At 33.6% G+C, this 27599-nt stretch overlaps 1 protein-coding gene across 1 annotated transcript; it reads right to left on the bottom strand.

Moving 5' to 3' along the window:
- Positions 1-12446: 12446 nt before the first annotated feature.
- Positions 12447-17547, bottom strand: LOC124918443 (protein HEAT INTOLERANT 4-like). The gene is made up of 14 exons (XM_047458593.1): positions 17078-17547; positions 16962-17000; positions 16832-16885; positions 16677-16740; positions 16450-16508; positions 15398-15522; positions 15215-15274; positions 14485-14543; positions 14292-14371; positions 14136-14174; positions 13321-13383; positions 13189-13236; positions 12976-13104; positions 12447-12822 (listed from the first exon to the last, which is right to left on the bottom strand). Exons 1-14 carry the CDS (start codon positions 17333-17335, stop codon positions 12775-12777), a joined length of 1125 nt encoding a protein of 374 aa, XP_047314549.1. The 5' UTR covers positions 17336-17547; the 3' UTR covers positions 12447-12774.
- Positions 17548-27599: the final 10052 nt, after the last annotated feature.

Genomic DNA, 27599 nt, shown 5'->3' with positions numbered 1-27599 from the left:
CGCTAATCCGGTTAGAGATTAACACCGGGTTTCAATATTACACAAACTGTCACAAACCTTTGAACCGAGTTCAAGTGCGGAAGTGGTTTGTTTCAGGTTGAAGCAACACACACATAGGATGAATAAAGATAGAATCTGGATAATATCGGTTTGGAAATTAGGAGGTCGGTTTAAGGTTTAGTGAATTGGTTAAAGCGGTGCAAATCGGTTAGTATGAGTCGGTTAGAACGTAGAGCCGGCAGAAAGTAAAGAACAAGACGCATATTTTTATGGATGTTCGGAGATAAAACTCCTACGTCACCCCTCTTCTCGAAACCGCGAGAAGGATATTCACTAAGGAATACACAAACACAATATCCGATCGAGACTTATTTGCTGCTCGATAAACACTCGTACAATTCTCACCGAAATTGTAATCTCACTTCAAATGCACACTTAAGCTTTTTAATCTTAGAGAGATAAAACAACTTGTAACTTGGGTTGTTGGAGCTCTTAAATGTTGTCACTTGTAACTTGTGAAACTCTCAGAACTTAGTACTACATTTACTCATCTTCAGCTCCTTCTTTTATAGGTGAAATGTGCCAACGGTCACATTTCTTCAACGGATACCTTCAAGGTAATCCTTGAATCTGATTGGTTGAGTAGAGGTTCAGTGTTGCAGTACTGGCGGTTTAAGCTTCCAAGGCGTAGGTCAAACCGGCTAGATTTGTCTTTTACTTGATATAGCAATTGTTGGTTGGACAGTTGCCTACACCTGGAAAGTTGCGCCTCTGACTTATCCTAGAGTGGAAAGATCTCTTCAGGCAATCTTCTGCAGCCTGCAGAGTATCATCGGACTTGTATGGATATGGTAATGTTACAGCCTGTTCCTTTGATATCATCTTCCGCAGATACTCAAAGTATCTGTTTGCACTGATTTGTAAGTTGTACTTAGTTTGATAGTTCTAACTTCTTTCTTAAGTAGTCTCTTCATCGGTTTTCCGGTTGGATACTGCATTTCGGTTTGGGATGACTACCGGTTGTTCATAGCTTCAAGTTAACCGGATAGCTTTATGGTTTTGGATACATCTTTTGCTTCTTCTTCTAACCGGTCTTGACTTCTTGATCGGTTGGATTCTTGACCGATCAGAGTTTTGACCGTTCCTGGTTCTTAACCGATTCTGCACATAAAATTTGTTTTTGTTAAGTTCTTATTTTAACCGGTCTAATTTATCTAACAACTCTTCTAATGAATAAGGATTATTGATGTGTGGATATGGCTAGTAAGATTTGTAGGGGAATAGCCTGTTCACTTTCCTGAATGGCTACTTCCTTGTCAACGGCAAGTACATTCTCTTTTGCAGATGAAGATGATTGTGGAGGAGGCACTTGTTTCAGCGCTAGAGGTGAGAAGTCAGACTATTGAATCTCTACACACATGCCTGTGATTAGTTCAGTTACTGATGCAGAGAGATTGGATGCAACCGGGGAGGTTTACTGCTTGGTAAGGGAGGGTTGCTACTCGGCAGCTAGGCTGGTCGGCACTAAATTGACTGGAGTTGACTTGGGTGAAGAAGTTGAGTCGGGAACTTCCGTCGAGTAGGAGGTTAGAGGATTGGCGCTGGATGCTTTGATTGGTGCCCATGGTAGCCTAGCAACCCCGTAAGACTAGATACCATGTTTGATTGTCATGGTTCTCGAGATGAGTGAGTCCAAGATCTGTTGTAGCTTCACATTAACAATGGCATCCAGCCATGCGGTTTTGTTCGTTGGCCTGTAATTAGACATTTTCTGGCGAAGGAGTGTTTGCAGGTTAGTACCTCTAACGTTGACTACAACTAACTCCCTCCTTTGGAGAGCCTCCTGTATGTTGGTAGTGGAGGTCCACTTCAAAATTATGTTCTCTTGATGTATCAGCCCTTCAATCTTCTTGACTGTTAGAAAATCAGAGAATTTGCCGTGAAGTCTCCTATCTGTCACGGCCCACTTAAGTTGGATGGAAAAATCAGCCCACAAAAGGGAATTATCTAGAAAGTTCTCTAGAATGTTCTAAAAGTTCCTAGGTCTTTCCTTCTAAGGAATTCTCTAGAATTCTCTAGGAAGTCCTTCATGTAAATAGTAGAAAGATGTCTCTAGAATTCTCTAGGACTTGCTAAATGTAATTAAATATTAGAAGTCTCTAGAAAGGCTTAGGATAAGGAGTATCTAGAATGATCTCCTCCCTTGTATATAAACAAGCCTTGGTCATTAAGCCAAACACCAAGTAATTGAATATAATCTTATTCTCCAAGCTCTCACTCTCACTCTAAAGTTTCCTTCTTGCATTTTCAAACAGGTGGACTAGTTAGCATTGTGGCAATACTAACCTAGTACCGCACGGGTCGAGGAAAATCAAGCGTTTGAGATTTAGCCTGTGACAAGTAGTATCAGAGCAAGCGTTTCATACTTTCGCGTTCACGTTACAAGAAATGGATTCAGGATTGGCTTGAATGGAGGGGAACTTTGAGGTGCGACACCTCATCGGATAGATGTTCCCAAGCCGACTCCATTCAAGGATTAAAGGAGTGCAAGGGAAGTTGAAGACTTCCTTTGGAACTTGGAAAGGTACTTTCGGGCATCCAACATACTCGATGATCGAACTAAGTTGGATACAACACCTTTCATTCTAGTAGACATGGCGCTTCTATGGTGGAGGAGGCGTGAAACATTCATCGAATGAGGAACATTGCGAATGGAGACTTGGGAAGATTTCAAGGCCGAGTTCAAACGCCATTTTTTTCCAGAAAATACGGATTTTGAAGCTCGGAAACGACTAAGTCAACTCGTGCACAACAAGTCCATCAATGAGTACGTGAAGGAGTTCCAAGAACTAATGCTCGAGTTGCCAAGTCTCACCGAATAAGAGGCTATGTTCACATTTGTCAACGGCCTAAAGACATGGGCACAACTAGAGCTCTAGAGGGCCAAAGTGCAGAATGTTTCTGAAGCCGTTGTGGTCGCGGAAAGGTTGATCGAGCTGAAAGTGTCCACGGATAGGCCGAAGTCCAACAAGGAGAATAAGGATAAAGGTGGGGGAGACCGCCCACCTAAGAAGTGGAATCCAAACAGCAACTCAGGGAAGCAAGTCGAGGAATCGGGTAAGCCAAGAGCTTGTCATATTTGCGATGCTACTAACCATTTGAAATTTATGTGCTCGTTCAAAGGAAAGAAGGTTGCGGCTGTGCAAGGGACCGATCCAGCCAAAGAAGAAGAAGAAGGGACTCAAATGGGATCCCTAAAACTGCTTAATGCGGTCAAGGTTAGTGTGGTAGAACTAGTCAAGGGAACAAAGAGGGGCTCAATGTTTGTGGAGACCTTGATCGGAGGAAAGCGTGTCAAAGCACTAGTCGACACGAGTGTCACTCACAACTTCATGCGCGAAGGGGTGGCCAAAGTGTTGGGTCTCAACATCAACCCAACAAAGGGGACCTTCAAGTCCGTCAACACAACAGCCAAGCCGGTGGCCGGGGAGGCGAAGAGCGTACCGACTCAGATCGGAGACTGGAAAGGAGTGATCTCTTTCACCGTAGTCCCTATGGATGATTACGACATAGTGTTGGAACTGCGATGGTTCGACCAGGTACGTGCTTGTATTATTCCTTACTCTAATTCTCTAATTATCTTGGACCACGAGAAGAATAGTGCCATACCAGCAAAGATAGAATCAGAGGGGAAGGGCATGCTCTCGGCGATGCAATTAAGTCGAGGTCTGAAACGTTGTGAAGAGACGCTTGCGGCTTTTCCCATGGTGGATGATGAGGATGAGCCCAAAGGAAAAGGGGAAATACCCAAAGAGGTCCAAGCGGTGCTGGAGGAGTTCTAAGACGTGATGCCCAACGAACTCCCAAGGAGATTACCACCAGAACGGGGCGTGGACCACATAATCGAGCTGGTGACCGATGCTATGCCGCCATCTCGCACGCCCTACAGGATGGCACCGCCCGAGTTGAAAGAGTTACAGAGGCAGTTGAAGGAGTTGCTAGATGCAGGCATGATCCAGCCATCCAAATCGCCCTACGGTGCCCCGATGCTATTCCAGAAGAAACATGATGGGTCGCTGAGGATGTGCGTGGACTATAGAGCACTCAACAAACTAATCGTCCGGAACAAGTACCCGATACCTCTCATTGGTGAGTTGTTCGACCAACTTGGGGAAGCCAAGTGGTTCTCAAAGATAGACTTACGATCCGGTTATTGGCAAGTGAGAATTGGCAAGGGAGATGAGCCCAAGACCGCCATGGTAACCAGGTATGGATCGTATGAATTCCTTGTTATGCCTTACGAATGCACCGACCACGTTTTGCACTCTAATGAACAAGGTTTTCCACCCTTACTTAGATAAGTTTGTGGTAGTCTATCTCGACGATATTGTTGTGTACTCACACACGTTGCATGAGCACGTGGAATATTTGAGATTGGTTTTCCAGGCCTTACGCGAGAACAAGTTATACGCAAAGCTGGAAAAGTGCTCATTCGCCCAGGATGAGGTGATGTTCCAGGGTCATCGTGTGAAGTCCAGGTGCATCATGATGGATGAGGCCAAGGTCAAGGCCATTCGAGTATGGGAGCCGCCCAAAAATGTACCCCAACTTCGGTCGTTCCTTGGTCTGGCCAACTACTACCGGAAGTTCATAAAAGGGTACTCAAAGATTGCCGCACCCCTGACCGACCTTTTGAAGAAAGACCGATCATGGAGCTGGGACGAGAGGTGTGTGAATACCTTCGAGGGGCTCAAGGCCGAAGTTATAAAACAACATGTGCTAGCACTTCCCGACCACACTAAGGAATACGAAGTCTAGACCGATGCATCTGACTTTTCTATTGGAGGTGTATTGATGCAAGAGGGGCACCCTATTACATTTGAGAGCCGGAAGCTGAATGACACCGAACGACGATACACTATCCATGAGAAAGAAATGACAGCGGTCGTGCATTGCCTACGCACATGGAGGCACTACTTGCTCGGTAGCAAGTTCAAGGTCAGGACGGAGAACATCACCACTAAATACTTCCAGACGCACAAGAAGCTCACACCAAAGAAGGTTTGGTGGAAAGAATTTCTAGCGGAGTTCGACTACACATTGGAGTACAGGCCAGGAGTCACCAATCGTGTAGCCGATGCACTAAGCAGCAAGGCGGAGCTGGACGCCATTAGCCAACCCGAGACCAACCTAAGGGAACGCATACGAGAGGGTTTGGAGAAAGATTCCAATGCGCATGACATGATGGAATTTGCTCGAAGTGGCAAGACCCAAAGGTTTTGGGTCGAAGACGGGTTGCTCCTTACGAAAGGGAAATGGGTGTTCGTGCCCAAATGGGGAAGCTTTCGACGTGATGTTCTGAAGGAGTGTTACGATTCAAAATGGACTGGACACCCTGGAATGCATCGCACCATGGCCCTAATGGAGGATTCATATTAGTGGCCCAGGATGCGGGAAGACGTGGAGGCGTATGTGCGAACATGTCTTGTGTGCCAACAAGATAAGGTTGAGTAGCAACAATCGGGTGGATTACTCCAACCCTTACTAGTGCCGGAATATCCATTCGAAAGTGTTTCAATGGATTATATCACAACATTGCCAAAGTCAGAGGGGTTCGGTTCAATCATAGTGGTGGTAGACTGATTCTCAAAGTATGGCACCTTCATTCCAGCACCACCAGATGTCACAGTCGTCGAAACGGCCAAGTTGTTCCTAAAGAACATTGTGAAATATTGGGGAGTCCCAAAAACGATCGTGAGCAACCGGGATCCCTGCTTCACCGGGAAGTTTTTGTCCGAGCTGTTCAAGTTATTGGGGACCAATCTAGAATTCTCGACCAGCTTCCACCCCCAAACTGATGGGTAGACCGAAAGAGTCAATGCCTTGCTGGAGTTGTACTTGAGACACTATGTGAGCGCTAACCAAAGAGACTGGGCCAAGCTTTTGGATACGGCGCAATTTTCGTACAACTTGCAGAAAAGTGAATCGACTGGAAGAAGTCCGTTCGAACTCGTGATGGGGAGACAACCATCCACTCCACATAATCTGGCCACAAGATACGTGGGTCAAAGTCCGGTTGCCTTCACATTCGCTAAATCATTCGAGGAGGAAGCGGATCTTGCTCGGGCATCTTTAGATAAAGCAACAAAGAAGATGAAGAAATTGGCAGATCTGAAAAGACAAGTAGTCGAGTTCAAGGAGGGAGACCGAGTAATGGTGAAATTACTCCCGCAACAATTTAAGTCTCTCCGGTTTGTGCACAAGGGGCTAGTGTGAAGATACGAGGGACCGTTTGAAATTGTGCGACGCGTAGAAAATGTCTCCTATCAGCTAAATTTGCCACCCAAACTAAAAATTCATCCGGTATTCCATGTGAGCAAACTCAAGCCGTTCCACAAAGATGAAGAGGATGTCGGACGAGAAGAATCAAAACGGGCAGCGACTGCCGTCACCATCTCCTTCAATAAAGACATTGAAGAAATTATATCCCATAGGGAGATAAGAAGGAGGGGCGTTCCACCTTACACCGAGTACTTCGTGCGATGGAAAGGTCTACCCGATGCCGAGAGTAGTTGGGAAAGTGAAGATTACTTATTGCAATTCAGGCAGAAAATTGAAGAGTACCGGTCCAAGGTCGAGACGAGGACATCCACGACTTAGGTGGGGGAGCATGTCACGGACCACTTAAGTTGGATGGAAAAATCAGTCCACAAAAGGGAATTATCTGGAAAGTTCTCTAGAATGTTCTAGAAGTTCCTATGTCTTTCCTTCCAAGGAATTTTCTAGAATTCTCTAGGAAGTCCTTCATGTAAATAGTAGAAAGATGTCTCTAGAATTCTCTAGGACTTGCTAAATGTAATTAAATATTAGAAGTCTCTATAAAGACCTAGGATAAGGAGTATCTAGAATGATCTCCTCCCTTGTATATAAACAAGCCTTGGTCATTAAGCCAAGCACTAAGTAATTGAATACAATCTTATTCTCCAAGCTCTCACTCTCACTCTAAAGTTTCCTTCTTGCATTTTCAAACAGGTTGACTAGTTAGCATTGTGGCAATACTAACCTAGTACCGCACGGGTCGAGGAAAATCAAGCGTTTGAGATTTAGCCCGTGACATATCGCTCTAGTTGTCGAAGAGTTCCAACCTTTCCTTCACTTTCTCCTCGCTGTCCTCCATTATCAAATCTATGCTGAGTTGTTCCGGGGAGGGATACTTGGGTTCAAAGATCACAATTTATTTTACTTTACATGTAACTTCGGCAGGTTGTGCATCAGTTGAGACTAGTTCTCTTATGTGGATACCTTTAACAACTAGAGTTGCTACTACGGTAGTTGTTGGTGAGACAACTGTTAAAGAAACAACTGATGGTGAAGTTGTTGTTGTTGGTTGTGCTGTAGTAAGGCCTTCGGTTGACGTTGCAACTTGTCTTTCAGCAAGATTATCAGCTGACACTGCAGCTGGTGCTTCAGCAAAGCCTTTAGTTGGTGCTTCAGCTGATATCACTGCAGGGGTTACCTCTGGAGTTGTAATAGGGACTGTAGTGACATTTTCTTTAATTACTATATCAGAGTCTGTTGCTACATTTGTTGTTGTTGTTTCCTCCATTCGTTTCTTTTTTGCCTTAGAAACGGTCTCGGTTGACTCTCTTGTTGAGTCAAGGGCTTTATTGCTTGAGCTTTTAGTAGATTCCGCAACTACCATCCTCCTTCTCTTCCGTATTATTGGACATTGGGAGAGAGTTGTTGACTATCCGCTTGACTGTTGTGCGGATATTTCGAGGCTAGAGTCATGAACCCCTCTTATCTTGAGAATGTAGGTACTGACAGTCATGTTAGTCAGAATCCTAGATGAGTGGATGTTCATTCTCCTACCTACATTTACCTTGAAGTGCTCGAGCAGCCTACTGATCTACACCGTAAATCCAGTATGTTGCTTCTTTGGGAGCGTCACCATGGCCTTTAGGGTTGTGAAGAGGACTGATGATCGGTTGATGGCCATTCTTTTTATGGCGCCCACCATTATCTCAAAGAGGTTCTGAGTGTATGCGTTGAAGGACCCTACCTTTGATAGAAGGAATTTTTCTATAATATTGTTGAGAGGACGATATTATGGTTTCATCAACTTCATTTTTCCATGAAGAGGAATGGGTTGAGAGAATTTCGAGAAAGTCGTCTACATCTCCTTAATCGCGGCAGCCGGTATCTAGTCGAAGGCGATGAGCTCTTCCATCGGAAGCTCAAAGTGTTCGGAGAACGCCTCTTTTGAGACAGTGAGCTTAGTGCCTTTCACCATGCACTGGATGGTGTCCCCGATGACCTTCGCTATCGAGAAAAACTAGCATACCTCTTCTTTGTGTATACCAAATTAACCAAAACTCTCAACCCGACAAACCAAGAAAAATTAAAATTAAGCATTATCATATATATAAATTAGTTGGTTAAATGTTGAACTTATATTGTTAACAATATTACACGTTCATCAAAATTGATGTTGAAATTCAAATATAATGCTTTATTAGCATATTTAGTTAAAGTATTGTAGTGGCCTCCCTTTCTCAATTTGGCTCAAATACGCCCACCCTTATTTTTATCTTCACTTCACTATACCGAAACCTCTATGTGTGATTAGGGAACCTCAAAGTGGCTTTATTTCATTATATTTCATCCATATCTCAATTTCATGTGAGCCTGATAGTTGAAGCGAGGTCTCAATTCCAAGCCAGCCTGATAGTTGAAGCGAGGTCATTCACCTTCAGAGCAGTTGGAGGAGATGATCAACCTTGGGACGGAGATTACAAGAATGAAACTACACTATTCAAAGTATCGAGAAATGAATGGAAGGATTTCATCTCATAATTATCTATGACTATTGCTTCTGTAAACTTAGTAGTTAAAATAATCTCAATCAAACCGTCAGCGTCAGCAGTCGTTTTTGTTCAGCCAGACTAAATGGGAGATGCAAGCCTAGTTTATTTAGGTTCAAGTGGACTTCCTCAAGATCGGGTGCACTTATAGGCTGAGGTGCACGCTAACCACATACATGTATAAAGTGGTAATCGGTAGTTGTAGGCCCCGTTTTATACAGCTCTTTCGACATTGGAACCTGATTCGGTTCTACTAAGGAAAGTGATTTAGAAAGTCGAAAAATGAGGGGCGATTGTTCCTTAAACTACCAAAAAAGGGTAAACCCATGTGAGAACAATTTCAACGAAATCTTTCAATTACTTATTTTACTAAATTCATGCAACTTTCTATTTAAAAAAATATTATTTTGGTCAATCCTTGAATTGGATAAAATCCTCTGAAAGAGGAATCGTTCTTTCGAACATATTTTTTCATTTTTATTTAATGACTACTCAAATTTTTTTAGTAAATAATGATAATGAATTGACTAACCAATAGAAAAAATATTTCTTGAGAGAGGTATGAAATAAGTTGACTCCTTATTAGCTTAGGGTAACCCATGAACTATTCCTTAGGTTGCATTCATGGTTGTACTTACATTGTTGGATTTAGGGGTGTTCAACCGGTCAGTTAATTAGTTAATCGATTCCGAGTAAATCTAATTTTACCTTTATTTTACAAATTAATTAACCGATTGGTATTGGTTTTACCGGTTTTGTTTCTACTAGTTTCATCGGTTCTGGTCGATTAAATGGGTTTAACTACAAATCAATAATTCAATTTTTTTAAATTAATTATTAAATTTATTAAATGATTTTTTTTCAAAATCTTTGTTTTCATTGTCCTATTATGCTATTATCCATCCTTTTTTATTTTATGTTATAATATATTATACTATTGTTATAATATACTATATAATTGTAACCATAAAATATATTTTATCAGTCTCTATCTATAAAACTAATTGTTATTTACATTAGAATTTTTTTTAAACAATTTTATAAAAATTATAATTTAAAATTTATAAATAAATAATATATATATTATTAAATATTATTTGTAATGTATCTAATATTTACAAAAATAACTAATAACTAATATATTTAAATAATTAAATTATTACTGGTAGAAAAATAATCAACCGAAAATCGAACCGTTTAACTGGTTAACTGGATTAACCGAAACCGTTAAAATTGGTTAACTAATAAACTTATAAAACAAAACAGGTAAGCTATCAGTTCGGTTCAGTTTTTGGTTGTTTTGCACAGCCCTAACTAGGTTGCAAGTTCGAAACTTATATAAAACATTTTTTATTTTATTTTTAAAATTTACGTTTATAGTTGGGTCAACTCACAACTCGACTCAAGTATCATTTTATTCTCATAAATATTCAAATTAACCAAAGCTCTCAATCCAGAAAATCAAGACAAATTAAGTATCATTATATATATATATATATATAAAGTGATAAAAAATATTTTAACTCTGAAAAATAAAAAAAATAAAAAAGTATAAGAAAATTGTAAAGTCATTATCAGATTGTAGTGTTCTTCGCCAGATTTGTCGTAAGCTAGATGCTTACTCTGCATCGCTTCTTTTGCATCTTCAACAACGATTCTGCATATGGAACTGCATTCGGTAGCACGAGAAGATGCCATTGTTGTTGAAATCTCCAAGGCATTCAGTGCGACTCTGGTATCTCTGTCGCAGTTTAATGACAGAAACTCTATTGCGTCTTCATCTACTTCAATTGATGTTAATCCTTTGACTAGGCCGATGAGCAAGCCTTTCTCTTTGTCAGCTATAGCTCGCTTTATGAGCGATGAGATGTGATTAGGTTTCAACGGATTAAGCGTGAGGACCCTGCATCGAGATAACAATGGAGTTATCAAGTGGAAGGAAGGGTTTTCGGTTGTTGCTCCCATGAAAACTATAGTTCCATCTTCGATTACTGGTAAGAAGGAATCTTGTTAAGATTTGTTAAACCTGTGGACTTCGTCTATGAACAAAACAGTTCTTTTGGTTATCTTCATCTTTCTCAATTTTCTGGCTTCTTCTACAACGTCTCTAACGTCCTTAACTCCAGCGGTTACGGCAGATAAAGAAACGAATCTGTAGGATGAGGAGCATGAATTAACTATGGCTCTGGCGATGGAGGTCTTACCAGTACCGGGAGGACCCCAGAAGGTAGACGATTGCAGTCTACAGATGATCGAATAAATGATTTTTCGGAGAGAAGATGATCTTGTCCCACAACTTTATCGATCACTCGAGGTCTCATTCGCTCCGACAGAGGCTGATTTGGGACGCGTCTTATGAAGAAAAGAAAGAAAGAAAATATTTAGGTTATATAATAATAATAAAATAAATAAAAAATTAAATCAATTTTAAAAAGTTAATGGCTGTTTCAAATATAATTAAATAAGGAAAGGAGAGTTCTATAAATGATAAAATATTAGGAGAGTTCTAAATTTGAAAAATTGCTCCAACCACATTCTTAAATTTATCATTATTCCCATGTATATTCTCATCATTGAATTTCTCACATTTTCTATTGTATATAAATGATCATTCAGTAAGATATTTTTCTGCTTTTTTATATATTAATCCTTATTAAAAGTAAATTTAATTGTTGTTTAGAATTCTTTCGATAATGTTTTATTGGTTTATTCAATTTGTTTTAATTTATTCAATTTGTTTTAATTAAAGACTACATCGTTTTTACTCAAATGAGTTCATTTTTATAGTAATCACCAACCGATGTTGTGACAGTTGGATTTTCGTATTGAAAATTTTAACAATTAGATCACTATTTTGTTTTGATTTTTTAAATATTATTTATTAATTGATTTTTATATATTTTTTAATTAAATTTAATAAGAATTAATTAGTATAATAATTAAAACAAATTATAGAAATATTAGAGTTTGTCTACTCTGTCATTTGGGTGGTTCTAGCTTTCAATTCTGTTTGATTTATTAAGAAAATGTATGTAATTTGATGCAATTAAAACAAGTGACCTCCTCAAATAATTTGTCAAATTTTCATCATAGAATAAAATAGTGTTATATTTGATGATAATCTTGATGAACATTTTGATATTGAAAACTACTTGTGTAAATATAAATTATTCTATTTTAATTTTAAAAAGTAAAGAATTATTACGATTATTTATTTAATAATAATTTGTTTAATAAAATTTGTTTTTAAAATAAATCCTTACCATTTTCCTAAACTTAATTTTAGAATTTATACAAACCAATATCATAAAAACTCTCAATTTTTCCAACAGTTAAATCATAAATAATATCAACTGAGCCCATTTAAAAACAACATTTTATAAATAATTTCCAAATCTAAATAGGAAATGCAAATCAATTTATTTCAAAATAATTGTAATTAACAATTTTTCATCTGATTGAACCCAAATCAAATCAATAAAGTGGTTTCATTAAAAACAATAAATAACCATCAGTAAAGCAAGATCAAATGAAGAATTTAGAATTGTTATCTCTAAGTTGGAGCAATGTGGGTTGTGTAGATAGAAAGAACTTGTTAATGGTTCTTTAACAAGTAGAATAAAATATCTGCTCCAATTATGGAACACTTCTTGCCAAAATTTGGAACATCAAAACTTCAAACCTAATTGAGATAAAAGAATAACAACAATAATATTACCAACTAATAACTAGAAGTTGCTGATACTGCTGACTGTTACTATTTTCCCTTCTCACTTCTTCTTCGGATATCAGTTTACAGATAAAAGGATAAAGACACGAGATGATAAATGAAGCATGTTTTCATCTGCCTCTCGTCCTATACCCCTCTCCAATGTATATAGAGCTCCAACCCTCGACGTCGTCGTAGTATTCAGAAAACTCTATGAGCTTTTCCGTAGTACCTGTTTATAAATGCAGCCTGCCAAGAAAACACGATTTTAAAATTAAACAAATAATCAATTTCATAAATTACATATGATGTTCAAAAAGATATCAAAGGTCTTGTTTTATTTATGTGGGTTGTTTTCTTTTAACACCAACAATTGAGTTATCCAAATAACTGATTTCTCACCTTGACATCACTAATATCAGGCGCATCAGGATTTGTGACAGGATAAAACTTGAGCAACCTCATATTCTGGAATGCAGCCTTTTTATCCTCGCTCATTTCTTCCAATGCTTTCTTTCGGGCTTCTCTAGCCTACACAATATTATAACACACAAATTCATTTCACTACCCATACCAATAATAATATTAAGCAATGATAAATTGTATAAGAATTACCTCTCGATTAGCTCTCTTTGCTTCTCGAACCTTCTCTTTCACAAAATTCTACCACATAAAAAAAAGGAAACATAATAAGATAGAGAGTCATTACAGTAACTTCGGATGGTCTGCGTTTTATCTGGACTTTACCTTGAAGGGGTCTTTCTGATCCTCAGACAACTCCTCCTCCTCAATCAGCTTATCAGTGAATTCCTGTAGATTTTATATAAGTTTCAATAAATAAGAGAAAACTGAATAGGACAATATAGTTATTAGGATTCAATAATAGATTGTTTAGAAAATATAGTTTTAGCCTATAAATAATCATGACCTTTGAAATCAAGTTAGCTTTTGAAGAAGATAAAGAAGGAGAGAGAAACTCGCTAAGTCTTCCACATCTTCTCCAAAGTTCTATAATACTATATCTTTTTTCAGTTTCTTGTTACAATAAGATGCAACATGTAAAGCAGTTGAAAGAAGAGAGGAGTCCTACTTCTCGTTCTCACATTTCACTTTATCAGCACCAACTGAACATGAGTCCATCTGGAAACCCCTTTTTTTTTACAGATATCTCATATGTATGTGGATTCAGAAGAGAAAACAGTTAAATATTCAGAAATTTGGCAGATTTACATCTAGATCCAGAGAATGATCTGGAATAAATGTACACATCTATCAAAGTAGTACACAACCATATTCTTTTCAAACCTAACATAATATAAGAGTGTCATGGATATGTAGCTAATCAAACGACACATATGACAGTTATTTTGTTGAGAAATACACACTAGGGCTACTTAACGCTTCAAATTAGTGGATAACAGACTCCCTAAATTAAAATATCTAATTTTGCAAAAGTTTGGATAAAAGAATAATTTGTTGCAACCCTATATAACAGAGGATATGATGTTAAAACTTCATTATGTCATGTGAAAGGATAGAATGTATGGGACACAAAACTACACCTCAAGTTCATCAAGCTCCCAGTCAAATTCACAGAATACCTACAAAACAGACATATTTATGAAAGTTTAAGCAATTTGTGGTTGCAAAAATGCACATGTATATTTACATGGAGATGACAAGTGAAAACCATGAATAGAAAGGATAAAAAAACTCACTGGTTTCGGTTCAGCTGGAAAAATGATATCCACAACTGTCTCCTGGTCAACTTCATCTTCCTTAAATGGATTGTATAGATCTGTAGTAGAAATATAGTTACAATGTATTTTATATCCATAAATAACAAAAGACATAACTCAAACTAAAAAGGATGGGATAAAAGTGTGCAAAGGTAAATCATAAAACACTTACAAGGGAGGCAGTATTCAAATTTCTTTATACGATCTTCTTTCAAATGTTTTAAGCCAGCCCTACATTAGAGATTTCATATGATTGATCAGTAAGTTGTCTTCATTATTACACTCCAAAAAAATGGACAAATCAACTGAAACTGAGCAAAGTATTTCACAGAAAGGCAACAACATAAGCATCTAAATATAAAACTGAGAAATGTTGTAAATGGATGCTTTAAAGTTGATGTGGAATATTCTCAGTAATTACCACAGAAGGAAGAAGTTGGAGATAATGTTACAGTACAAATATCATTCACTGCATTATAATTCATCTTGATAAACCAAAAAAAATGAAAACCCTTATTTACTGAATGAAGTTAGAGTCATAGCTCCTAATATCTCTTCTCCTCAACATTTCTAATTTCTGCTTTTTCTTTCTATATCAATTTACCTACTAGCACCCTTAAATTAAAATTTTCAGTAATCCTTTGTCATAAAGATATTTCTTTTACATAATTCTCATTTACCTAAATAAGTAAAAAAACGAGCTATCCACCTCAAACATTCATGTTTCTTCGGTATAGTATCAATATAAATACACAAACAAATCATAGAAAGGTCAGATCACTACAAGCCCTATTTAAGAAGTGACCAACATCAGCATAAGTAACCCAAAATTTCAACGAAGAAAAGAAACAATCATAAGAATTATTGAAATAAACGAAAATAAGAAAAATTATTTATATTACCTCCTCTGCTCACAACTCAAAATAAAAATTTGTGATTTCAGTTTTTCGACCTGAGAATATCTGCAAGCATTGAGATTGCCAAAGAACATCAGGAAGATGGAGCAAAACTTTAATATATATCCAATATGCAACTTTTGTCTTGATCAGCTAAATAAACTTGTGTATACATATTAATATCAGAACCTGTTCTCTAAGGGAATGTAAGGAATCCAATCCATCTTCATGTGTTTCATGTGCACGATTTCCTCCTCCACCCTTTGGACTGATTTAATCCCAATTTTATCAGATGGTGGGAAAGGAGATACAACCTGTTCAGGAAAGATAAAACAAGAATGAAGGGAGTCCTTAAGAATGCTTATTAATTAACATCACCATATATCATAAACTCCCCATACTTAGCTCCACTTAATAAGACTCCAAGTGATATAAATCATACAGGAGTGTTATGACTTATTGATATAAACAAAAACAAAAAATTGAATAAACTTATAAAGCTTGTACAATAGTATGAATAAATTCAAACTATTAAAACTTAATAAATACATAACACAGAATTACAATAATCTCTTTTTAAAAAGAAATCAGAATTTACTGATAAATATTGGAAAACTAATTATATGGAACTTAGATTATCAACAATGGTTAAAGATCATTGTCTATAATCAGAGAATAACTAAGTAATGCCCTTATTCCAATGAAATGGTATTAAACTAGCTCATTTTTCCAGAAAACAAGTTGTCTATTAGCATATAAAGAGAATATTAACAAGTAAATTACCTGATAATATTCGAACTTTTATGTCAACAGGAATTAACCACACTAATATTTAGATAGATTATAAGTATATGAATATGTATAAAAAAAATAAGCAGTAACCATCTAATTCCAATTGGTTCTGTTTAGGCATCAATTACAAAGCATTGTATGTCTTATCATAACATCCAATTGGTTCTGTTTAGACATGTTTTAAGCACGTGAATTTTAATATAGACACATGTATTTCAAATATTATTAACAAAGCGGGAAAGAAGTGTCTGAACCCTAAGATATCAAAAGATGGACAGCACCTAGAACAGTACAAGAGATTCACAAGCTTTTAATCAAAACAAACAAATGGCTAAAGTTCACCAAATGCAGCTAGAATAAATATATATATTTTTAAATCAAGGGTTAAAACAAAAAAAAACACATCAGTATTCATATCTATAACATTCACAATAAAAACAGCAACTTACAGCAACAACAGCAGGTACATATGTTACTTTCGATTCACCCTTGAAATTAATAAATTGAGCTGCAAAAACAAAAAGAAAAGTGTGTCATGTGAAGAGCGGGTGCATCAAATAAGTAATCCCAACAACATATATACAGTTCTCCCACGTTCCTCGCCACCATATGAAGATTACTAATGCACACTTAAGTAGAACCAGGCTTAAGAGAGCAAGTTAAAACGGGTGCTTACGCTCTGAACACCCAAACAGGTAGACTTTCTTTCCATTCAGCTCTCCACCTTCTTCAAATTCATTCTGACATGAAAAGAAGTTATTCAAATATTTACTTATAGGTACTCTATTTCATTGTAACAAGAAAAATATATCAACCCTAAAGAATACTCACTTCAAGATTTGAGAAATCCCACTTGTATTGATAAACTTTAGCCAACAGCTCCCACTGACAAATGAAATGAACAATATCAATAACAAATGAACAACTAAAATCTATAGAGAATAGTCGAAACTAAACCTACCTCTGTCCCAACTGGAAAAGCATGTTGCCATAGATCTTCCTGAATAACAAATTATTGACAACAATCATCAACATATTCAAAGTAAGAATCATAGAAAATAATATAGTAATCCTTACAAAATTGCGCTTGTCTGGAAAGTACTCAGTTTCAACTTCCGACTTCTTAACTTTAATACCCTTAACTCTTCCAACAGGCTTTCTCGATTCATCTGCAGGTTTATTTGCCTTGATTTCTTCTTTGTTATATATGTCTTCTACTGCGGAAGTATTTGCTTCCTCATTATTCTCAACAGGCTCCTTACCGGTGGTTGTTGCTTCAGGTTTGGATTTAGATTCGTCTCTTTGACTAACCTTCCTCTTAGTACCCTTCCTCATTGAATCGTGTAGAGAGAAAGAGATCAAGAAAGGGGAACAGAGAGAGAGAGATAGGTTTACAGATTCGGATTTCTGGAGATAAAATAGGGATTGGGGATGCGTGGATTGTAAGCACTTCAAATGAACGCGCCGTCTCGAATTTGAAGTGAGAAGAGGCGAAAGAGAGAGAGAGAGAGTAATGGTTGGGCGGTAGGGTTCTAGATAGAGAGAGAGAAGGATAGGCGCGGATGTGTAAAAATCTACAAGATTGAATTTTTTGAATTTTTAGTCTTTCTTTCAACCATAACAAAATCAAAAATAGAATAACCTACATTAATACAAGGTGACCATATATTTTTTATTTTGAATTTTTTGGTATCAAAAATGGAATTTTTAATTTTTTTTTGTTACAAATCATTTCACATTTACACTTCCAAATTATATAAAAAATTATTTTTTTCATTTTTACAATATTAACATCATATATTCATAATAAATCTATTTTAAAATATTTTTTTTTTATGATTATTAATAAGCTTAAAAAATTGGGTCTATTAACAATATTTTGTCATAATAAAAAAAACGAATTGTGGCGCCAAATAATTTTGAGTTGATTAGGGGAGTAATTAATATGTATTTAATTGGATTACATTTCGAATAAATTGACCCGAGTTGAATTCTCTTAATTTGTCTAAATTTAAATTTTTGCTTAAATTTTGGAAATTTTTAAATATAAATTATTTATCCGTTATGATATTTTTCGCGCTCTACATTCAGTAAATGTCTTATTGTCTCACAATCGAATAAAAAATATATTTTTAATTAAATTATTATTTATATTTCAACGACATACTAACAACATTTTAAACTACTGAAAAGATAATGAATAAGAACCGAATTGTGGCGCCAAATAATTTTGAGCTCATTAGGAGTGTAATTAATATGTATTTAATTGTTACGTTTCTAATTAATTGACGCGTTGAATTCTCTTAATTAGTTTACATTAAAAAATTTGCTTAAATTTGGGTTCTTTTACCTATAGAAATTAGTTATCAATATTCTCTACTTTACATTCAAAATGTCTAGCTTTAGATCTACCATAATAAAAATTTAGTTTCCATTAACACATGGTGTCATATTTCAAACTTTGCAACATTTTGAATTTATGTTTCAATTAACATACTCATATAAATTTGTTTGCTTGAGTTCATTTAATTATTGTCAAATTTTCGATTCGATCAAATTATTCTAAGTTCGAGATAAATTACAAGCACTATGTCGGTGCATAGTGATTACGTCCTATATTAGTTTAATCTGCATTCAATTTATAAAAAAAAAAATGTTAGAACAAATTCAAAATAAAAATTGGTGAAAGAATTAGTTTGGGTTTTATGCTTAGCCTATTTATTTGTTTGAAAAAATACATACAATTTAAAATCCCATAGTAGAAAACCCATTAAAAATTTGTCAAGTATCCTTGTTTGTTCAATATCCTAAACAGCCTGTGGAAAATACACAAAACAATAATAATAATAATAATAATAATGAAATGCATACTAAAACTGATGAAGTCAAAATACAAACTTTGAAAATTATAAAGGTCAAGTATACCTGTCCTAAAATATTTATTTGAATATTTCAAATATCTCATAACTCAACTCTTAAAGTTAAAAAAATCTAATCACTGAAAAAATTACAAAACTACAAGTGATGACCTAAACTGAAATTTTCAAAATCCTTATTTCCATATCCCTATTCAACCAAGTTTCATAGTCAAAATGTCTTGAGATTAAAAAAAACATAAATGAAAAAATTAAAGCATGAAATTGTCAAAATAAATCATAAATAAATAAATTCACAAACAAAGCATAATATTATAATTAAGAATTTCATAATTTTTTTTATTTTCTCAAATATAAAACATTCTAATGCTAAGCAATGACCTATCTAAAAAAAATCATAATAAAATATTTACTAACCTTTTTTTTTGTTTAATAATTATTTTGAAGATAAACAACATTATTGCAATATATATATATATAATGATGTTTAATTTTTAAAGTGTCCGGATTGCCGGGTCGAAAGCTGTAGTTAATTTGGATATATGTGAGAGTAAATGAATATTTGGGTCGGATTGTGGGTTGACCCGCCCATAAACTTAAAACGGTTAAAAATAAAATTAAAAATGCTATAGGTATGGTTCAAACTTACAACCTAACAATACAAGTATAACCTTTTAACCAACTAGGCTAATAACACTTTATATTTTAAATTCAACCCAAAATTTGATAAACGCGTGACATTTTAACAATATAAGTTCAACTTTTTAACTAACGAATCTATATATATATAATGATGCTTAATTTTTAAAGTGTCTGGATTGTCGGGTCGAGAGCTGTGGTTAATTTGGATATATGTGAGAGTAAATGGATACTTGGGTCGGATTGTGGGTTGACCCGCCCATAAAAATTTTACCGTAATATTTTTTTCACGATTTTTTATATTATTACTCGTGCAAATGCACGGAATACATGCTAGTTTTTTAACCTTGATTATTTTCAGGAGATTAGTATCCCCACATTTATGACATTGCTCATAGTCCGTAAATCAAAACATTATTGTGTAAATCGGAAATAAAATATGACATTTTTACCATAGGTCACCGGTATTAATAATCGCATAAATAAATAAATTTTAACAAAAGAAGTAAATAAATAAATAATTATAAAATTTAATTACAAGAATAAATAAATTAAAAATACAAACTGTTTTTTTTCCAAAGTAATTTCATTTTAATAAGAAACAAAAATATTAATAAACTTTATTGATAAGCAATAACTGTTCAGGTAATCTAGCAAAAACAGCCTAAAATGCGATTTAGGTAGAATAAGCCAAATATAAATAATAGAATAAATCTTATATATATTATTTGTTTGACAAAAAAAAATCTATCCTAACTTTGGAACAGAAGATGACCAAATGCCAATTTGGGTGTAGAACTAGTAAAATCATTCTTCCAAGTTCTTCAATCAAAAAACAAATATTTTTGTAACTATTAAAAGAGGAAGACAATATCAATATATTATAAAAACTAAATGCATGTAGATGAAACTAAAAACAGTATTTTTACAACCGTCTAAAAACTATGATAGAATCGGTGCTAATAATAGAGACTAGGGTTTGACTACTGATAACAACTTATGACAAACGATTCGATTTTAACTCTGTTAAAAGTTAAAATCTGTTTATATTCTTCACAAATTCTTCAAACTCTTGAAACGATTTCAAGTGCGGAAGTGTTCGTTGGATTTGAAGCTTTGAACCAATGAAAGATAAATGACAGAAAGTAAAGAACACATGAAGTTGTTTATGCATGTTCGGAGCAAACCCTCCTACGTCACCCCTTTTTCCCCAGCCGGAAGGATTTCACTAAATTGTTTGAATCAAATACAGTTTACTGAACTAGGCAACACTCTGTTGAACAGAACAACCTCTATTCAACTTACAATATTATCAACAATATTCTCACAGCTAGACAGTAATTTGATTCATTATCTCTTGAGCTTGAATGATGTAAGAAATCAGTAAGTGCAAGAGTAAACTTATAAATTCAGTTGTTTGAGATCCATTGATTCGTCTGTTGTCCTTGAGCATCTATTTGTAGTAGAAGGACATCAACGATCGAATCTTCTTCATGGACACGTGGAAACCGTCCATTGGAAGGCCGCCCATAGTACAAGAGTACAACAGACTCCGAGCAAATGGATCGTGGTCGTACCGAACTAGTAGTGCGCCGAATATCCTCTCTGATATTGTCTTATACTGGACAAACCATTGGAAGGACATTTGCGTACGTGGCGTTTGTTCATTGGATACAATTAGCTGGCTTGTCAGACTGCATAGGAGTGAGTGGAGCAGAGTAACAGACAACTAGTTGATCGTGGGTAGACGTATGCTAACTTCAGACGACTGCTAAAGCAAGGCATTAGACGTTCTCCATTAGACTGTCAAGTCTAAGGGAGTTAGAACGTCTAACTACGTGTTCCATTAGACTAACAAGTCTAATGGAGTTAGACTTCAACGTCTAACTACGCATCCCTTCAGACTTGTCTAAATGAGTTAGATGCCAACGTCTAACTACGTTTTCCATTAGACTACCACGTTTAATGGAGTTAGACTTCAACGTCTAACTATGTATCTGTTAGACTTCAACGTCTAACTACGTATTACTTCAGACTTGTCTAAAGGAGTTAGACTTCAACGTCTAACTACGTATTACTTCAGACTTGTCTAAAGGAGTTAGACTTCAACGTCTAACTACGTTTCCCATTAGACTACCACATTTAATGGAGTTAGACCTCAACGTCTAACTACGTATCTGTTAGACTACAACGTCTAACTACGTATCACTTCATACTTGTCTGAATGAGTTAGACGCCAACGTCTAACTACGTTTTCCATTAGACTACCACGTCTAATGGAGTTAGACCTCAACGTCTAACTACATATATGTTAGATTACAACGTCTAACTACGTATCACTTCAGACTTGTCTGAAGGAGTTAGACGCCAACGTCTAACTACGTTTCCCATTAGACTATCACGTCTAATGGAGTTAGACCTTAACGTTTAACTACATATTTGTTAGACTACAACGTCTAACTACGTATCATTTTAGACTTGTCTGAAGGAGTTAGATGTCAACGTCTAACTACGTTTCCCATTAGACTACCACGTCTAATGGAGTTAGACTTCAACGTCTAATGAAGTTAGACTTCAACGTCTAATGGAGTTAGACTTCCACGTCTAACTTTGCAACACGTCTATTTAGCCCGCTTAGACCACGTCTAATATAACATAGTCTTATGCACCTGCACAAAACAAATAGACAACCTTAGCTTTATTCTAAGTGAATATCTAGCTTTATTCATAATTAAACATCATTAAAATTCTGTAATGTTCATAACTAAACATCATTAAAATTCTGTTGTTTAATGTTTCACTTCTATGTTAATTACTTCTCATTTAATTAACTTTTTTTTTTACATTTTTCCAACAAACTAAGATTATAATTATTAAATAATCATAATCAAAAATTTATTTCCAAATTAAATACTTATAACTTTATAAAATTAAGATTTTACATGAAAAAATAAGAATTTAGTTTAAAAGAATATTATTTATAGTAGTGTTTGGTAAGTCATACTAGTTAGTTATATATATAAGTTTTAAAGTTTTAAATTATAAGCATTTATATAAATTATATTGGTTATTATTGTTTGGTTGTAAGTAAAAATTATGTAAAAATATTATATACTTTATTATTTTGTGTTTGGTATAATAAATTAGTAAAATGTGTAAAAGATTATTAACCCATATTTTTAAAAATTATTTTTAATTATTATTTGGATTGAGTATTATAAAAGATAAAATATAGTTATTGTATAAATATATTTTTAAAATAAATAATACTATTATATGATTTACATTATTTTATATAGATTTTTTTAATTAATTTATATAATTATATAAATAAAACTTATTTATATATTAATTAATATTTAATATTTATTTTAAAATTTATGTATTATATATTATAAATATTTGTATATTGAAATAATATTAATTATTTTAATCAAACAAAATAATAATAATAATAATTTTAGTAAAATAATATTTAAATTAGAATGTTAAATTAGTTTCATAAGTAAATTATCTAGATAAGTTGTATTAATTAATAATAATAATGATAATACCAATAATTTATATAATTAATTATAAATATAATTTATTAATAATGAAATATAATTTTATTTTATAAGTTAATTTATATATGACTATTATTTTTTAATTAACAATATTATTTTTAAATAATAATTATATTTAATTATGTATAAAAATTATCACAATCATATTTTTTATACTTAAAATAATTATATAAGTTAGATAAAAGTATAAATTGTAATGATATATAAATAATATGTGATAATATTAGTTGTTTAAGTTATTGATGTTTGGTATAAATGATAAAAAATAATATAAATAGTATATAATTTATAATTTTGTGTTTGATATATAATAGAAGAATATAATATAAGTTATATAAATATGAATTTAAAAATATTGTTATTATTATTATTATTTTTTATATTTACTTATTATAAATAATATTATTTAGTATTATAAATTATTGTACTGTTATTATTGTATAATTAATATAATTTTAATTAAAATATAAAAAATATTTATAATATAAACGATAAATTATATTTATTTAATTTAAATATTATTAACAATTTTAATAAAATACACTTAAAATAAAAATAATATATAAAATAGAAATTATTATTAATAATATAAGTAAATATAGAAAATAATAATTAATAAAATTATCGTTATAAAAATAAATAAATATTTTTAATTAAAATATTAAAATATTTAAAAAATATATTGAAAATTACTCCTCCTTCTATGATTATATATAATAATAATAATAATAATATATTAAGACTAAATAAAATATATTTAATATATTATATAATAATAAGTTATATATAATATTAATAGATGAAGAAATAAAAAATTGAATGATATAAGAATAAAATTCGGTGTAGATAAAAATATATATAAAATATTATTTATTTATAAATATTTAAAATAAAATTAATATTATTCAAAGTTAATTAATTTAAAATTAGTTTTAGGTCGTAAAAATTAAGTTTAATCTTAAAATTAATATTAACATATATTTTATTCACTCGACACCCACTTAACCCCTCAATTAACCTTCATCTTATGATTATATGCATTTTTTTTATCTCATCGGCAAACCAATCACTAATCTTAGTCGACCTCAATTAATGACACACCTCTTATATCTCGTCAAACTCAACCACTAACCTTCCAATTGACACTCATCTTGTGACTCACACTTTTTCATATGATTCTTTATCCCCTCGGCAAACCACCCACTAACTTTAATCTTGTGACTCACACTTTTTTATATATCTCTATCCTTCGACAAACCACTCAACAATCTTAGCCAACCTCTCTTTTACTTATCACTTCAACCAATTACAATTGATCACATACCTCTTATTCAACGTCAAACCACTCACTAACCACCACCCGATATTAATCTCGTGACCTCACACTTTTAAATGCTCGTCAAACCAACCATTAATTCCAACCTCACACTCGACAAACCACCCACCACCCGACCTCCATCTAGTGACCTCACACTTTCAAATGATCGACAAACCAACCACTAATTCTGACCTCACACTCGACAAACCACCCACCACTCGACCTCCATCTCGTGACCTCACACTTACAAATGCTCGTCATACCAACTAATAATTCTAACCTCACACTCGATAAACCACCCACCTCCATCTTGTGACCTAACACTTTCAAATGCTCGTCATACCAACCACTAATTCCGACCTCACACTCGATAAACCACCCACCACCACCTCCATCTTGTGACCCATACTTTCAATGCTCGCCAAATTAACCACTAATTTCGACCTCACACTCGATAAACCACCCACCACCCGACCTCACACTTTCAAATGTTCATCATATCGACCACTAATTCCGACCTCACACTCGACAAACCACCCGACCTCTATCTCGTGATCTCACACTTTCAAATTCTCGCCAAACCAACCACTAATTCCGACCCCACACTTCAAATGCCTAACATTTATTTAAAAGTTGCGCCACCAATATTATAGTCAAAATACATTTTTGAAAATATAAATTTGCATTTTTGGGATTCGTACTCTGGTTTTAAGCATGAAAATATAAATCGCTAGATCACTTATGATTGTTAAAATGATTTTATTATTTTGTGTTGTGTTGTGTTTGTATATATATTTTGTATTTAATATTTATTATTAATTAGTTACTTTTTATAGTAACATACAAATTATTTATACTCATAAAGAAAATATTATATAAAAAATGTATGATAAAAGATAAAATGTATTTATATAAAATTAATAATAAAAAATAATATATATATATTAAGGTAAACAAATAAATATAAAATTATGAAGGTAGATATATTTATAAAAAAAAAATGTTTATATATTGTTAGATAAAATTAGATCGGTTAAATAGAACTTAACAAAAACAAATTTCTTGTGCAGGAACAGTTAAAGAATTCAACCGGTCAAGTTACTCAACCGGTTAAGAAACTCAACCGGTCAAGCAACCCAATCGATCAAAACCTGACCGAACAAGAAGACAAGACCGGTCAAATCAGAAGGCCAAAATCATTGAACATTCGGTCAATCTGAAGTTATGGAAAACCGGAAGTCATCCGGTTAACATAAATAACCGACCAGTACAAATAAATACTTTGAGTATCTGTTGAGGATGATACCGAAGGGACAGACTTTAGTATTGTCATATTCATACAAGTCTGAAGACAGCATGCAAGTTGCAGAAGATCGTCCGACAAGATCTTTCCACTCCAGGATAAATCAGAGGCGCAATCCTTCAGGTACAGGCAACTGTCCAACCGACAGTTGCCATATTGAGTAAAAGACAAACCTAGCCGGTTTGACCTATACTCTGAAGCCTAGACCGCTAGGTCTGAAACCGAGACCGCCAGGTCTGAAATCTTGACCGCCAGGTCTGAATCAATGAACCTCTGCTCAACCAATCAGATTCAAGGAAATGAAATGTGATCGTTGGCACACTTCACCTATAAAAGGAGCTCAAGAGGAATAAATGCAGTACCAACTAACAACCAAGAAATAAGTGATAAGCGATTACCAGCCCTACCAACTACAAGCTCTAAGATTTATTGTAAGTTTATTTCTCTATACAAGGTTTAGAGCTTAAGTGTTTATTTGAAGAGTGATTACAATTTCGGTTAAAATTGTACGGGTGTTATCGAGCAGAAATTAAGTCTCGATCGGATTGTGTTTGTGTATTCCTTAGTGAATATCCTTCTCGCGGTTTCGAGAGGAAGGGGTGACGTAAGAGTTTCATCTCCGGGCGTCCATACAAACCTGTCTTGTTATTTACCTTCTGACGGCCTTACACTCTAACCGATTCTACCTAACCTGACTTACCGAATCCCGAACCAACCCACTATACTCCAAACCGACCCTATCTAAATCCGACTCTGTCCATCTAGTGTGTATGCTGCTTCAACCTGAAACAAACCACTTCCGCACTTGAACTCGGTTTAAGGGTTTGTGACAGTTTGTGTAGTATTGAAACCCCGGTGTTAATCTCTAACCGAATTAATCACCAACCTTTGAGTGAAACGCGCTAACCGGCCATACCCCGGTTCCCCAGCCGCGATCTAGATCCTAACATATATATATATATATAATAAATATAAAAATTATAAAGGTAAGTGTATTTATAAAAAAAATTGTTTATATCTTAAATTAATATTAATATATATATATTTTTTTTTGATAATATAATATGATAAGGAATATATATATATATATATATATTTATATAAAATAAATTTTAATTAAGAGAGGGTAAGAAAGAAGAAAGAAAAAAAATATTTTAATAACGTGGATTATATACTAATGATGCGGATTAATGGGGGTGTTTATTGACTTAAAACATTATTATTATTATTATTATTATTATTATATATAATATATATATATATATATTGTACTTAAGGAGACTAATTATTATTTTGTACCAAATATTAAATATAAATTATATAAGGTTATAAATTTATATTAATAGTAAAATATAATAAATACCCTATTAAAATAATATTGATATAGTTTAAACTATATTAATAGTGTTATATCACCTAATCTAAATAATAATGCTATGTTTGGATCGAGGTACAAACATTATACCAAAAGTATTTATTATAGTGTTAATTATATTTTAACTATTTGTATAAATTAATAACTTATATACTTATTATTATATAATATATTAAATATATTTTATTTAGCTTTAATATTATTATTATTATTATATATAATCATTTTTAATATATTTTTTAAATAGTTCAATATTTTAATTAAAAATTATTTATTTATTTTTATAATGATAATTTTCTTAATTATTTTTTTTTATATTTACTTATATTATAAATAATATTATTTATTTTATATATTATTTTTATTTTAAGTTTATTTTATTATAATTATTAATAATATTTAAATTAAATAATATAATTTATAATTCATATTATAATTAATTTTTATATTTTAATTAAAATTACATTAATTATTAAATATTAACGGTACAATAATTTATAATAATAAATAATATTATTTATA

The sequence above is a fragment of the Impatiens glandulifera genome, unplaced genomic scaffold, assembly GCF_907164915.1.
Source record: "Impatiens glandulifera unplaced genomic scaffold, dImpGla2.1, whole genome shotgun sequence".
Taxonomy (NCBI): Eukaryota; Viridiplantae; Streptophyta; class Magnoliopsida; order Ericales; family Balsaminaceae; genus Impatiens; species Impatiens glandulifera.
The sequence above is the reverse complement of the archived record's forward strand: the minus strand, read 5'-3'. Positions and strand labels throughout refer to the sequence as shown.